Raw genomic sequence first — 17,496 nt, forward strand, 5'->3', positions numbered from 1 at the left:
GATAGAATTCTAAAAAGTTATGACAGACCGTCTCAAAAAAACGGAATGGAATTTTACAGTTTTTTACTGAATAGGACACCAAAAATGTACATTACAATAAAGAAAGTGGGATTTAAAATATTAACTATAAACTATAAAACACTGAATATTAACAACATATGAACATATTTTACTTCTCAGACCAGCTCTTCCATAGTTGTGTATCTTTTACAATCAAGCAAAACACAACGACAATTTAACAAACAGCAAAATATGAATGCAAAGTGTAATAAACTCCTACAATATGATATATTATCATGTAAAAATCTGCTTCCGCATCTGTTTCTGACACTGGCTGCTCTGAAAACAAGCCCCGCCCACTCTGCTTCGTTCCTGGTCTGAGCTGCTGTGACCTAGATTACTGTAATAACTCCTATAACACCCAAAAGTGCAGATTTCAGCCATTTAATTACTTTCTGTAGTTCAAAACTAACGGTCATTTAAAAACATCACTGCACATCATAATGGCAAGTTTTGATGTTAAAGGTCTAAAAAAATGATATAGAACATCCGGCGGGCCAGATTGAAAATGATAACGGGCAGCATTTTGCCCAGGTCTGTCTTAGACTAAAGCAGGGGTCACCAACCTTTTTGAAACCAAGAGCTACTTCTTGGGTACTGATTAATGCGAAGGGCTACCAGTTTGATACACACTTAAATAAATTGCCAGAAATAGCCAATTTGCTCAATTTACCTTTAACTCTATGTTATTATTAATAATTAATGATGTTTACACTTAATTCAACGGTTTAAAAGAGGAGAAAACACGAAAAAAATGACAATTAAATTTTGAAACATAGTTTATCTTCAATTTCGACTCTTTAATTCAACCGAGAAAAAAAAAGAGAAAAACTAGCTAATTCGAATCTTTTTGAAAAAATTAAAAAATAATTTATGGAACATCATTAGTAATATTTCCTGATTAAGATTAATTTTAGAATTTTGATGACATGTTTTAAATAGGTTAAAATCCAATCTGCACTTTGTTAGAATATATAACAAATTGGACCAAGCTATATTTCTAACAAAGACAAATCATTATTTCTTCTAGATTTTCCAGAACAAATTTTTTTAAAGAAATTCAAAAGACTTTGAAATAAGATTTAAATTTGATTCTACAGATTTTCTAGATTTGCCAGAATAATTTTTTTGAATTTTAATCATAATAAATTTGGAGAAATATTTCACAAATATTCTTCGTCGAAAAAACAGAAGCTAAGATGAAGAATTAAATTAAAATGTATTTATTATTCTTTACAATAAAAAAAATAAATTTACTTGAACATTGATTTAAATTGTCAGGAAAGAAGAGGAAGGAATTTAAAAGGTAAAAAGGTATATGTGTTTAAAAATCCTAAAATAATTTTTAAGGTTGTATTTTTTCTCTAAAATTGTCTTTCTGAAAGTTATAAGAAGCAAAGTAAACAAATGAATGAATTTTTATTTAAACAAGTGAAGACCAAGTCTTTAAAATATTTTCTTGGATTTTCAAATTCTATTTGAGTTTTGTCTCTCTTAGAATTAAAAATGTCGGGCAAAGCGAGACCAGCTTGCTAGTAAATCAATAAAATTAAAAAAAAATAGAGGCAGCTCACTGGTAAGTGCTGCTATTTGAGCTATTTTTAGAACAGGCCAGCGGGCTACTCATCTGGTCCTTACGGGCTACCTGGTGCCCGCGGGCACCGCGTTGGTGACCCCTGGACTAAAGAGTTGCCCTGACGAGCTGCAAGAGGTCAGGCTAAAACTAAATATGTTTTAATCTCATTCTTTCACACTGATATGCATAAAAAGTTGTTCCACAATGAATTATTTCTGAATGGAAAAATAAATGATCCTTGCACAGGGTTATGTAAATAAGCAAATGTCATTGTTCCAAACAATATAGAGTTTGAAAAAAATTGTCAATGCCTTGACATGCATGTGTTTTCATTTCCGGGCCACAGGGTGAGGTGGAGCAAATCGCCATGATGAAGTCCAAAGGTCAGACGGAGCACGATGAAGGAATGCTGGAGTACCTGGAGGACATTATTGGCTCCTGTCGCCTCAAGGAGCCCATCCAAATCCTGTCCCGCAGAATTGAGCTGCTTAATGAACAAAGAGGCGAGAAGGTGACTTGTGCACTCATTTCTTTCTCCTGTGTCCTCCTGACTTTTTCTGTGCGGTAGTTTTGCTATTTATTTAACTTTTTTTGGTAGCAGTACAAAAACAGACTACATGATCTTTTTCACCTTTCAATATGTTGAATAAACATGATATTGCAGTGCCAAAATGATAACAAATTCATTCCTCCTTCAAATGTGATTTAAAGTCGTCGCGTGTACTTTTCTCAGCTGAACCGAGTCAAGCTTGTGGAAAAGGAGAAGAATGCTTTGGAGGGAGAAAAGAACAAAGCTGTTGAGTTTCTCAAACTGGAAAATGACATCTTCAAACACAAGAGTCATCTCTGCCAGTATTACCTGTAAGTGCTGCAGGGTCACGGTGTTTTGTGCGAATGAAGTGGAGACAAATGTAAATATCTGAGCATCCTCCTCATTAGTCATGACCTGAAAAAGCGTGTGGTGCATAAAGAGCAGGAGAAGCAGACCATCTTGGAGGACACCAAGGAGCTTACAGAGAAAACGTCTAAGCTATCAGAAGGGATGGGGGAAAAGAATCAGGAGCTGAAAAATGTGGAGAAGTAAGACCTTTTGTTCCTCTTCAATTAGGGCTGGGGGATACATCAAATATACTCGATATATTCCGGGTTTGTCTCTGTGCGATATAGAAAATGACTCGTGATATTGGAGTATACGTTCTCACGCAGTTGCTTTTAGCTGCGGGCATTACACTACAGGCTTTTATCACTCTTTCTTGTCTCTCCTTCTCACAGAGACATAAAACAAGCGCACCTTCTTACATACGTCACATATTGTCACGCGTGCAACGTCATGCGCCCTCGCGGAGCAGACAGGTAGCGGCATGGTAACGTTAGCTATGGTGCGAGTGGTAATACGAGAGAAAGAAGGTGCGAATCTGGGGCCGTATTTATCAAGCTTCTTAGAATTACTCCTAAGAAGTCTGCTAAGTGTTGACTTAAGAGTAAATCAATTCTTTGCTGAAAGCTGCACTTAAAAGTAGGGATGATGTTTGATAAGGAATTATTGAGTTCGAGCCTATTATCGAATCCTCTTACCGAACCGATTCCTTATCGATTCTCTTATCGAGTCCAGATAGGTTGTTGTATATGGAAAAAAACACACAATATTCGGTTTAACAAAAGCTCACTTTTATTATATAATAAAAAAATAAAATCTAATAAATAAATATTGACTGTTGTTACCCAAAGTATATTAAGTGGGATTTTTCAGAGAAACAAATATATACAGTAACACAAAAACAACCTGTCTCTGTGATCACTATAGGTGTATAAATAATAATATAGTGTTAAATAAAATCAGTCCCTTGGGCACAAAACTGAAAATAATACAGCTCTCCAAAAAGTGCACTTCTGCTGCTATTTGACATAACTGTTTGTTATGATGCTTTGACATTTTTGCACTTTATTTCTTTATTGAAAGAACATTCTATGAAGAGAAAAGTTGTTTGCAAATGTGGTTACAATGCTAAAAAATGAAAAGTTAAAGCTAAAAAAAGAAATACACTTTATTGAGTTAACATTATTTCTTTATAGGGGGGAAAATGTTATGAGCTAGAGAATATAACAACTACACTACCCAGCATGCAACGGGAGTTACGAGCATGCGCGGTAGCCCCGAAAAGTGTTGCATGTTGCCACGCTGTGAAAGTAAACGTCAAGAACTCAGCCAACACGCCTCGTCTGCATTATTTATAATTAGACAGACAACACATCTACAGTGTGATTTTGTTTTGTTTACAAGGAAAGAAAAACAAAAGTTAAAAAAGGGAGATATGTTGTATATATATGTATGTGCTGCATTTGTTTTAAGAACGTTGCGACAGCTGCCGTAAAGGAGGTGCGTTGCTAGCCTGGTTGCTATGTTTCCGGTTGGTCGTAAAAGTGTTCGTCATGTGTTTTACCCTGCTCAAATCTCTCAGTAAAGTTATTCGATGGATTATAGCTTTTGTTTTGAACTTTATTACACCTTGGAGCGCTTTTTCCCGTCCATTGTTTTCCTGCTTTCGCTATCTGCGCCTAATGACTGAGCTATGTGACGTCATTTCTTGTGATGTCCCACGGAGCATTTCTGGTCGGGACGGGATTCGAATAAAGAATCAACTCTTTTCCTTTACTATATTGGTCTCGATAACGGGTACCGGTTCTCAAAAAGGGATTCGAGTCCGAGGACTCGGTTCTTTTCTTATCAAACAACCGGGAAAACCGGTTTCGAGTATCATCCCTACTTAAAATTTAGTTATGAAGCGTCTTACTCACACTTTCAGTGAAGTGTAGGACTGAATCTTAAGTGTCACACTCAGAGCTGAATTACGACATTACTATGTGCCGTAAACGGAATTTTAGGTGACGTCATTTCTGTGTCCATAGAAATGACCAATCACGGAAGGGAATCCCTTGTCTAAGAATAAATAAATGTCTTAGAAATATTTAAGTGGACAATGGGAGTGTATATTTTGACAATATACTACAAAATAATACAAAACAAACAAACAATATTGGCAATGAATCAAAAATAAATGTTTCCTTTTTGTTGCACCTTTCCTGCTTGCTGCTCCCAGACCGTAGTCGAAGAGCGCAGGGGAGACACTTCTCCAGGGCCGATGTATGCTCAGGGCAACACTCTTCACTTTACCCGGCAGTGGGTCTCCACAGCGGACGACTTTAGGGTGAATGATGAGTCCGGCGATTAGTTGCAAATCTTGCTTTATTGATTGCTTGCACACAGCCAATCCAACACAAAACAAACTAGTCCCCGCCCGCACTCACGCTACCGCTCCCTCTCTTCTCTCGCCCACACACTCACTGACGTCACTCACCTCACATGCTGTCACCTATTAAAGGGCCACACACACACACATACGCTACTCTCATAACATTTTCTTTCCAATTCATTAATTAGGCAACTAATTTGAAACTGGTGTGGGTGGCTCTATACATACTAGCCCACTGCAGCCACATGCAGAAATCAACATGGAATCGAAAATTATTAAATCTGTGACAAAAATAATACCCGCTCTGTCTAAACGATACCGTTTGAGTAGGAGTAGGAGTGATTCTTAGACTTAAGAAAGTTGATAAATAGCTTTTATTCTTAAGTTTGAGAGTAGGACTAAATTTCACTAATTCTCAGGACTTAAGTGTAAAATGGCACTCTAAGACGCTTGATAAATACGGCCCCTGGTAACAAATGAAGGAAGAATTAATTCCCAAGAAAAACAGCAGGGGGTCCATCGTCTGGCGGTGGTTTGGCTTCAAGGTGGAAGATGTTGAACAGACAACAGTAATATGTCAAGTATGCGGCAAAAGCGTTGCTACAAAAAGTAGCAGCACTGCTAATATGTAGCATCATTTGAAAAGTCACCCGCTAGAGAATGAAGAGTGCTTGAAACTCCGCATGTCAACATCTCCGTTCGGTGCCACACCCACAAAATGCCCAAGCAACCATTTCCACATCAACACCGTATGAAACAAATAGTCAACAACAGAAGGAGATAACGTCCGCAGGAACCTACCACATAGTGAAGGACATACACTATTTGATTTCCTATTATGCAGCTCATTTTTATTTGACACTTATTGAAATATCTTGTGGGAAATCATGCACAAAAGTGCACTTTATTTGTTTTAAACTATTGTAGTGGCGTTCTGTACAAAAAGTGCACTTTAATTTAGTGTTGTTTTGATATGTCATCTTAGTGACATCATGCACAAAAGTGCACTAATAGCTAGTTTTAAAATGTCTCTGACAATCTTGCACTTTCTGTTTTGGAAATGACATGAATGTTTGTGCCACTGCTTAATAACTGTTTAATAAATACACTTTTAGTTGTGATTTCCCTCTCTGCATGAAAGTTTAAAAGTAGCATATATTAATGCAGTATGAAGAAGAATGTTTTAATGTAGACACATAGAATCATCATACTGCTGTGATTATATGCATCAAGTGTTCATTCAAGGCTAAGGCACAATATCCACATATATATGGTGTATCGTGACATGGACTAAACATATCCACATATATATGGTGTATCGTGACATAGCCTAAACATATCCACATATATATGGTGTATCGTGACATGGCCTAAACATATCCACATATATATGGTGTATCGTGACATGGACTAAACATATCCACATATATATGGTGTATCGTGACATGGCCTAAATATATCCACATATATATGGTGTATCGTGACATGGCCTAAACATATCCACATATATATGGTGTATCGTGACATGGACTAAACATATCCACATATATATGGTGTATCGTGACATGGACTAAACATATCCACATATATATGGTGTATCGTGACATGGCCTAAACATATCCACATATATATGGTGTATCGTGACATGGACTAAACATATCCACATATATATGGTGTATCGTGACATGGACTAAACATATCCACATATATATGGTGTATCGTGACATGGACTAAACATATCCACATATATATGGTGTATCGTGACATGGCCTAAACATATCCACATATATATGGTGTATTGTGACATGGACTAAACATATCCACATATATATGGTGTATCGTGACATGGCCTAAATATATCCACATATATATGGTGTATCGTGACATGGCCTAAACATATCCACATATATATGGTGTATCGTGACATGGACTAAACATATCCACATATATATGGTGTATCGTGACATGGACTAAACATATCCACATATATATGGTGTATCGTGACATGGACTAAACATATCCACATATATATGGTGTATCGTGACATGGACTAAACATATCCACATATATATGGTGTATCGTGACATGGACTAAACATATCCACATATATATGGTGTATCGTGACATGGACTAAACATATCCACATATTAATAAAAGGCCATATCGCCCAGCCCTATCTTCAATACAATTCTGCAATTTTATGGTTATTGTCTTCTATATCTGCAATAAAAACTGGTGAATTTGATCCATTTGTATATACTTCATTACATATCTGGATCACTTCTCAATATCAATGTAACGACTGTTGATCCACCAGGAAACAAAATAAGCTAAACAAGTACATTGAGAGCCAGAAGGAGAAGTTCACTCAGCTGGACTTGCAGGATGTTGAAGTGCGTGAGAAGATCAAACACTCCAAGAGCAAGAACAAGAAGTTGCAGAAGCAGCTAGAGAAGGACAAAGAAAAGGTGTGTAAGCCTCTCCATTCATCATCCACTCTCCCGCACACTTTGGGGATTTTCATTGGGGCTGATATTGTCTCTGCAGTAATAAGTGTCTTCCAGAGACACAATATGTGAGCACACGCACTAACTGTAGATAAAGTGGGACGTGCAACGAGGACCTCCCTAGGGAGACGCTGGTGAGGCATCCGCACGAGATGCCCGAACCACCTAAGCTGGTTCCTTTCCAAGCGAAGGAGCAGCGGCTCTACCCCGAGTCTCTCGGGTGACTGAACTTCTCACCCTATCTCTAAGGTAGATGCCAGCCACCCTTCTGAGGAAACTCATTTCGGCCGCTTGTATCCGCCATCTTATTCTTTCGGTCATGACCCACACTTCATGACCATAGGTGAGAGTAGGACTGTAGATAGCTCGGTAGACAGAGAGCTTTGCCTTCTGGCTCAGCTAAAGAATGTGGGATTTACAATATTAACTATGAAGGATAAAACATTGAATATTGACAACTTATGAACGTCACCCCCCTCTCCATCCACATATTTTACAATCAAGTGAAACGCAAAAAAAATGCAAAAAACACAGCATACTATGAACGCAAAGGGTAAAAAAAACAAAAACACCTTCAATCTGATATATCTGATGTATCACTAAGCTTTAGAACTTTGTTGTTAAAATGTCTTTCCGCGTCTGTCCCTGACACCCACATTTCAGGCCGGCCCCTGTGGAAAGGCTCCCCACCCACACTGATTGGTGCCTCGTCTGAGCTGCTGTGACTTATATTACAATAGTAACTAATTAGATGACCATAGTAACTAATTAGATGACCATAGTAACTAATTAGATGACCATAGTAACTAGTATATCATGCAAAAGTGCAGATTCCAACCATGGAAGTACTTAGTATAGTTGAAGACTTGCGGTCATTATAAAACATGAGTGTACATCATAATGGCAGCTACACTTTACATCTTAAACATCTAAAAAAAAAAAGATTTGGGAATGTCCGGCGGGCCAGATTGAAAAGCTTCATTTGCCCAGGTCTGTACTATAGGGTTTCCCCAAAAGTATAATGATCGTGGCAGGATTACTACCGCCACACCTTCAAAATAAGTATTTTTTTTTTTTTTTTTTTTAAAGCACTTTTTTTAAACTTGACAACTCATTTAAGTGATATAATGTATGACTGGATACTCGGTATATAGTATATTGTTTACGTACTGAGTTTGGAAAAACAGCTAAAATATCATAAAAACGGTCCTCATTGCTTTATTTTGAAAAAACAAAAACGTGCATCAAGTCGGGACCCGGGGTGGTCTGTGCATCGGTTGGGGACGTCTCTGCGCTGCTGACCTGTCTCCGCTTGGGATGGTCTCCTGCTGGCCCCACTATGGACTGGACTCTCACTATTATGTTAGATCCACTATGGACTGGACTCTCATACTATTATGTTAGATCCACTATGGACTGGACTCTCACACTATTATGTTAGATCCACTATGGACTGGACTCTCACATTATTATGTTAGATCCACTATGGACTGGACTCTCAGAATATTATGCTAGATCCACTATGGACTGGACTCTCACAATATTATGCTAGATCCACTATGGACTGGACTCTCATACTATTATGTTAGATCTACTATGGACTGGACTCTCACACTATTATGTTAGATCCACTATGGACTGGACTCTCACATTATTATGTTAGATCCACTATGGACTGGACTCTCACAATATTATGTTAGATCCACTATGGACTGGAATCTCACACTATTAACTAGATCCACTATGGACTGGACTCTCACACTATTATGTTAGATCCACTATGGACTGGACTCTCACATTATTATGTTAGATCCACTATGGACTAGACTCTCAGAATATTATGCTAGATCCACTATGGACTGGACTCTCACAATATTATGCTAGATCCACTATGGACTGGACTCTCATTATTATGTTAGATCCACTATGGACTGGACTCTCACATTATTATGTTAGATCCACTATGGACTGGACTCTCAGAATATTATGCTAGATCCACTATGGACTGGACTCTCACAATATTATGCTAGATCCACTATGGACTGGACTCTCATTATTATGTTAGATCCACTATGGACTGGACTCTCACTATTATGTTAGATCCACTATGGACTGGACTCTCATACTGTTATGCTAGATCCACTATGGACTGGACTCTCACACTATTATACTAGATCCACTATGGACCGGACTCTCACACTATTATGTTAGATCCACTATGGACTGGACTCTCACACTATTATGTTAGATCCACTATGGACTGGACTCTCACACTATTATGTTAGATCCACTATGGACTGGACTCTCACACTATTATGTTAGATCCACTATGGACTGGACTCTCACTCTTATGTTAGATCCACTATGGACTGGACTCTCACACTATTATGTTAGATCCACTATGGACTGGACTCTCACTATTATGTTAGATCCACTATGGACTGGACTCTCACACTATTATGTTAGATCCACTATGGACTGGACTCTCACAATATTATGTTAGATCCACTATGGACTGGACTCTCACACTATTATGTTAGATCCACTATGGACTGGACTCTCACAATATTATGTTAGATCCACTATGGACTGGACTCTCACACTATTATGTTAGATCCACTATGGACTGGACTCTCACACTATTATGTTAGATCCACTATGGACTGGACTCTCACTATTATGTTAGATCCACTATGGACTGGACTCTCACACTATTATGTTAGATCCACTATGGACTGGACTCTCACACTATTATGCTAGATCCACTATGGACTGGACTCTCACACTATTATGTTAGATCCACTATGGACTGGACTCTCACACTATTATGTTAGATCCACTATGGACTGGACTCTCACACTATTATGCTAGATCCACTCAACGTCCATTGCACAGGTTGCCCAGGGGGAAGGGGGGGTCCCCACATCTGCGGTCCTCTACAAGGTTTCTCATTGACCCTTTGGGTTGAGTTTTTCCTTGCCCTGATGTGGGATCTGAGCCGAGGATGTCGTTGTGGCTTGTGCAGCCCTTTGAGACACTCGTGATTTAGGGCTATATAAGTAAACATTGATTGATTGATCTAAATGGCCTGTCAAAAGCGCGTCACCTGGCCGCGCACCTAAACTAGTTGACACCCGGCGAAAGTAAGGAGAGAAAGTTGAAGAGAAATGTACTTCAAGCGAATTAATGCATTTCTTGTTCAAGCAACTTTTGACATTACTACCGACAATAACGTCTAACTTTACGCCGTGTGCGTCGTCCAACCTCCGTTTGTACATCGCTTTTTTTGGAGTGTGCATTTGTGGGGTTTCTCCGGGCACCCCAGTTTCCTAAAAATATGCATGTTAGCTTCATTGAAGACTAAATTGTCCATAGATATGAATGTCAGTGTGAAAGATTGTTTATGTACAGTATATGTCAGTGTTTTTCAACCTTTTCTACAGCCAACGCACATTTTTTTCATTGAAAAAATCCAGAGGCACACCACCAGCAGAAAACATTAAAAATGAAACTCAGCAGCCGATATTGAAAATAAAAAATCGTTCTCGCAATTGTTGTATATGACTTTAGATCATAACCAAGCATGCATCAATATAGCTCTTGTCTCAAAGTAGGTGTACTGTCACATCACACCCTGACTTATTTGGAGTTTTTTGCTGTTTTCCTGTGTGTAGTGTTTTACTTCTTGTCTTGCGCTCCTATTTTGGTGGCTTTTTCTCTTTATTTGGTATTTTCCTGTAGCAGTTTCATGTCTTCCTTGACCGCTTTGCCCCACACCTGCTTTGTTTTTAGAAATTAAGAATATTTCAGTTGTTTTTATCCTTCTTTGTGGGGACATTGTTGATTGTCATGTCATGTTCGGATGTACTTTGTGGACGCCGTCTTTGCTCCACAGTAAGTCTTTGCTGTCGTCCAGCATTCTGTTTTTGTTTACTTTTTAGCCAGTTCAGTTTTAGTTTCGTTCGGCATAGCCTTCCCTAAGCGTCAATGCCGTTTCTTAGGGACACTGTATACTTTTGACCCAGCAGATTTGCTCACATTTTAGGTAGACCCATAATAAATTCATAAAAGAACCAAACTTCATGAATTTTTTTGTGACCAACAAGTATGTGCTCCAATCACTCTATCACAAAAAAAAAAAGAATTGTAGAAATGATTGGAAACAGCCATGACATTATATTATTTACAAGTGTATGTCAACTTTTGACCACAACTGTACATACAGTAAAGGCCAAAAGTTTGGACTCACCTTCTCGAATTCTATGCGTTTTCTTTATTTTCATGACTATTTACATTGTAGATTGTCACTGAAGGCATCAAAACTATGAATGAACACATGTGGAGTTATGTACTTAACAAAAAAAGGTGATATTAACTGAAAACATGTTTTATATTCTAATTTCCTCAAAATATCCACCCTTTGCTCCGATTACCTTTTTTGCACACTCTTGGCATTCTCTCCATGAGCTTCAAGAGGTAGTCACCTGAAATGGTTTTCCAACCGTCTTGAAGGAGTACCCAGAGGTGTTTATTGCCAAGAGTGTGCAAAGCAGTAACACAACAACAAAAAATAAGCAATGTTTGGTCATTTAAACGTGAAACAAATGATATTGATATTAAGATATTTTATTAATTCATATCTTGTCTAAAAATATATCGATACATCTTACAAACTCAATATATCACCCAGCCCTAACTAACACACAATAGAACGTGTTTGTGTGTACTTTATTACTGTTTATATAGTATCTTTACCAATCTGTGTGTACATATATACTGTGTGTATGTAGTACGAAACACCAACGAAACATTTTTGTATAACAGAGTAGTAAAACTACTACTCTGTTATATTTTCAAATATGTTAAAAAAAAAAGTCTATTGTTCATTTTGTTAATTTTTTTTTCCGTTTTCATTCTCCATTGTTTTCATTTTGTTATAATGGCTGTTAAGGCTTTAGCACTGTATTGGACCAGGCTTGCTCTTGTTTTTTTGCATATTTGAAATCAAAATATATCAAATCAAATCAAAGAGTACTTAAAACTAATAGTGTGAGTTTTAATGGACCGTGATCCATATCAGAAATATATGAACAAAATCCACTTCTACAGTTATGATTCATAGTGGAACAACAGCGTGTAGGAGAATTGGTCCTCGTTGATTAAGACTCAAACTCATCACATAAAATAACATTATTTATACTTCATGGGTGCAGGTAACCATAATCCTTAATGCCGTACAAATTCATAGTTGCTGCATGGCTCTTGTTAAAATATTAGTTTTTCATAAAAATGTAACTTCTAATTCACCATATTTTCCGTATAGTGGGAGCACTCCAGAGTTCTTGAAAAAAAAACAGCATAGAAGTGTTTCACGCTGTAAATCATATTTTAGTGGCGTACCTCACCTTAAGTAGCCACTAGGGGTCTGTGAAGTACCAGCCAAGCACATGTTCACTTTGTCATGAAGTCGCACACTCCCTCAGAACACAGACAACAATTTGTTCCTCATTTTATCCACGTTTAGTTTCATCACAAGGTTTTCTTGCTCACTGATGTGTACACATACAGTGCACTGCAAAAAGTCAGTGTTCAAAAACAAGGGAAAAATATACAAAAATGAGGGGTATTTTACTTGAACTAAGCAACATTATCTGCCAATAGAACAAGAACATTTGGCTTGTCAAGACTTTCCAAAACAAATAAAGATAGCTAACCTCAATGAACCCCAAAATACCTTAAAATAAGTATATTCTCACTTATACCAGGTGCACTTTTCTTGGTAGAAAAAAATAATAAGAGACCTTTTTTCTCAATATGTTGTAAAATATTCTGAAATGAAGTAAATGCTAGTGCCATTATCTTGACATAACGATATGCGCTCGGCATTACATTTCTTGAAACCAGCAAACTTATACTAAAAACTAGTTTTTTGTTCTTAATGGAAAGGCAACAAGGTAACCGCTTGTTACTCTCGGGGTCTCCTACCCGCTCAGGCAAATTATATGGTCTAAAAATGCAATTTTCCATCGATAACATGACATCATTGCGCCAAGTGCGTGCTCTTTCAGTCAATTAGTGCGCGAGGAATATATATACCGGTGTGTGTGTATATGTACCGTACATATATATTTATATACTGTATGTATGTATGTATGTATATATACATATATATATATATATATATATATATATATATATATATATATATATATATATATATATATATATATATATATATATACAAACCCCGTTTCCATATGAGTTGGGAAATTGTTAGATGTAAATATAAACGGAATACAATGATTTTCAAATCCTTTTCAAGCCATATTCAATTGAATGCACTACAAAGACAACATATTTGATGTTCAAACTCATAAACTTTGTTGTTTTTTTGCAAATAATAATTAACTTAGAATTTCATGGCTGCAACACGTGCCAAAGTAGTTGGGAAAGGGCATGTTCACCACTGTGTTACATGGCCTTTCCTTTTAACAACAGTCAATAAACGTTTGGGAACTGAGGAGACACATTTTTGAAGCTTCTCAGGTGGAATTCTTTCCCATTCTTGCTTGATGTACAGCTTAAGTTGTTCAACAGTCCGGGGGTCTCCCTTGTGCTATTTTAGGTGCCACACATTTTCAATGGGAGACAGGTCTGGACTACAGGCAGGCCAGTCTAGTACCCGCACTCTTTTACTATGAAGCCACGTTGATGTAACACTTGGCTTGGCATTGTCTTCCTGAAATAAGCAGGGGCGTCCATGGTAACGTTGCTTGGACGGCAACATATGTTGCTCCAAAAGCTGTATGTACCTTTCAGCATTAATGGTGCCTTCACAGATGTGTAAGTTACCCATGTCTTAAATGATAATGATAAATGGGTTATACTTGTATAGCGCTTTTCTACCTTCAAGGTACTCAAAGCGCTTTGACAGTATTTCCACATTCACCCATTCACACACACATTCACACACTGATGGCGGGAGCTGCCATGCAAGGCGCTAACCAACAGCCATCAGGAGCAAGGGTGAAGTGTCTTGCCCAAGGACACAACGGACGTGACTAGGATGGTAGAAGGTGGGGATTGAACCCCAGTAACCAGCAACCTTCCAATTGCTGGCACGGCCACTCTACCAACTTCGCCACGCCGTCCCCGCCGTCTTGGGCACTAATACACCCCCATACCATCACACATGCTGGCTTTTCCATTTTGCGCCTATAAGAATCCGGATGGTTCTTTTCCTCTTTGGTCCTGATGACACGACGTCCACAGTTTCCAAAAAAAATTTGAAATGTGGACTCGTCAGACCACAGAACAATTTTCCACTTTGTATCAGTCCATCTTAGATGAGCTCAGGCCCAGCGAAGCCGACGGCGTTTCTGGGTGTTGTTGATAAACGGTTTTCGCCTTGCGTAGGAGAGTTTTAACTTGCCCTTACAGATGTAGCGACCAACTGTAGTTACTGACAGTGGGTTTCTGAAGTGTTCCTGAGCCCATGTGGTGATATCCTTTACACACTGATGTGGCTTGTTGATGCAGTACAGCCTGAGGGATGGAAGGTCACGGGCTTAGCTGATTACGTGCAGTGATTTCTCCAGATTCTCTGAACCCTTTGATGATATTACGGAGCGTAGATGGTGAAATCCCTAAATTCCTTGCAATAGCTGCTTGAGAAAGGTTTTTCTTAAACTGTTCAACAATTTGCTCACGCATTTGTTGACAAAGTGGTGACCCTCGCCCCATCCTTGTTTGTGAATGACTGAGCATTTCATGGAATCTACTTTTATACCCAATCATGGCACCCACCTGTTCCCAATTTGCCTGTTCACCTGTGGGATGTTCCAAATAAGTGTTTGATGAGCATTCCTCAACTTTATCAGTATTTATTGCCACCTTTCCCAACTTCTTTGTCACGTGTTGCTGGCATCAAATTCTAAAGTTAATGATTATTTGCAACAAAAAAAAATGTTTACCAGTTTGAACATCAAATATGTTGTCTTTGTAGCATATTCAACTGAATATGGGTTGAAAATGATTTGCAAATCATTCATTCCGTTTATATTTACATCTAAACACAATTCCCCAACTCATATGGAAACGGGGTTTGTATAAATATGTATATATATACAGGTAAAAGCCAGTAAATTAGAATATTTTGAAAAACTTGATTTATTTCAGTAATTGCATTCAAAAGGTGTAACTTGTACATTATATTTATTCATTGCACACAGACTGATGCATTCAAATGTTTATTTCATTTAATTTTGATGATTTGAAGTGGCAACAAATGAAAATCCAAAATTCCGTGTGTCACAAAATTAGAATATTACTTAAGGCTAATACAAAAAAGGGATTTTTAGAAATGTTGGCCAACTGAAAAGTATGAAAATGAAAAATATGAGCATGTACAATACTCAATACTTGGTTGGAGCTCCTTTTGCCTCAATTACTGCGTTAATGCGGTGTGGCATGGAGTCCATGAGTTTCTGGCACTGCGCAGGTGTTATGAGAGCCCAGGTTGCTCTGATAGTGGCCTTCAACTCTTCTGCGTTTTTGGGTCTGGCATTCTGATGGTGGAAACTTTACACTAGACTTCAGGCAACATGGATCCTGTGCCTCTCCTGTCTTCCTCCAGACTCTGGGACCTCGATTTCCAAAGGAAATGCAAAATTTGCTTTCGTTTCCACCATCAGTGATGGTTTGGGGTGCCATGTCATCTGCTGGTGTCGGTCCACTCTGTTTCCTGAGATCCAGGGTCAACGCAGCCGTCTACCAGCAAGTTTTAGAGCACTTCATGCTTCCTGCTGCTGACCTGCTCTATGGAGATGGAGATTTCAAGTTCCAACAGGACTTGGCGCCTGCACACAGCGCAAAATCTACCCGTGCCTGGTTTACGGACCATGGTATTTCTGTTCTAAATTGGCCCGCCAACTCCCCTGACCTTAGCCCCATAGAAAATCTGTGGGGTATTGTGAAAAGGAAGATGCAGAATGCCAGACCCAAAAACGCAGAAGAGTTGAAGGCCACTATCAGAGCAACCTGGGCTCTCATAACACCTGAGCAGTGCCAGAAACTCATGGACTCCATGCCACACCGCATTCACGCAGTAATTGAGGCAAAAGGAGCTCCAACCAAGTATTGAGTATTGTACATGCTCATATTTTTCATTTTCATACTTTTCAGTTGGCCAACATTTCTAAAAATCCCTTTTTTGTATTAGCCTTAAGTAATATTCTAATTTTGTGACACACGGAATTTTGGATTTTCATTTGTTGCCACTTCAAATCATCAAAATTAAATGAAATAAACATTTGAATGCATCAGTCTGTGTGCAATGAATAAATATAATGTACAAGTTACACCTTTTGAATGCAATTACTGAAATACATCAAGTTTTTCAAAATATTCTAATTTACTGGCTTTTACCTGTGTATATATATAGTTTTCTATTGTTTCATTGAGAATAAAACAGCAAAGTCCATTTGGCTGTCATCTGTTTTAATTATGAGACACAATTGTGTCAAAGTCATAATATTTTTATTTCATGCTTGAAATAAGAAATTATGACTTTAAAAAAGTAGTTTTCTACTTGTGAGTGTTGATGACACAACAGTTGATATTCTAGTTTCAGGAATGTTTTACTCAATATAGGTCATAACATCTCAGCAACAAACTGTAACATCTTACTGAGATCATTTAGGACCAAAACACTTAAAACGAGTAAAACACTCTAACATAAAATCTGCTTAGTGAGACGAATTATCTTATCAGACGGAATATAAGCAAATATCACCCTTATTTGAGATATTTAATGTTACTTAGATTTCAGTTTTTGCAGTGTGGAGAATGAAAAAAACAAAAAACGGGTGTCAAAAGGCAGGAAGGCAAATCTCAGGGGAGCAGTGTTCTGCTGCATGGTACGTCGGCCTGGCTTGTGTTAGACTCCCAGCAGCCACATTCACTTTTTCACCCGCAGTTAACCCTACAAAACACACACTCAGCACTTGATGCCTTTCTTCAGCCCTGCCAAGTAGCCGTGCCACTCTTACCAGGGCTTCTGCGTTTATACTCGACTACTGTATTGTGTGTCTTGGCGCACTCC

General features: G+C 38.2%; 1 protein-coding gene across 2 annotated transcripts in view; it reads left to right on the forward strand.

The window, feature by feature from the left end:
• Nucleotides 1-17,496, forward strand: part of smc4 (structural maintenance of chromosomes 4) — a 56,079-nt gene that overhangs the window by 12,906 nt on the left and 25,677 nt on the right. For both annotated transcript variants that reach the window (XM_062062004.1, XM_062062005.1), the window contains exons 6-9: nucleotides 1,983-2,147; nucleotides 2,370-2,497; nucleotides 2,576-2,716; nucleotides 7,205-7,355. In XM_062062004.1, the coding sequence (XP_061917988.1) occupies nucleotides 1,983-2,147; nucleotides 2,370-2,497; nucleotides 2,576-2,716; nucleotides 7,205-7,355 (585 nt within the window). The remainder of the gene's footprint in view (nucleotides 1-1,982; nucleotides 2,148-2,369; nucleotides 2,498-2,575; nucleotides 2,717-7,204; nucleotides 7,356-17,496) is intronic.

Source organism: Entelurus aequoreus, linkage group LG10, assembly GCF_033978785.1.
Source record: "Entelurus aequoreus isolate RoL-2023_Sb linkage group LG10, RoL_Eaeq_v1.1, whole genome shotgun sequence".
Lineage (NCBI taxonomy): Eukaryota > Metazoa > Chordata > Actinopteri > Syngnathiformes > Syngnathidae > Entelurus > Entelurus aequoreus.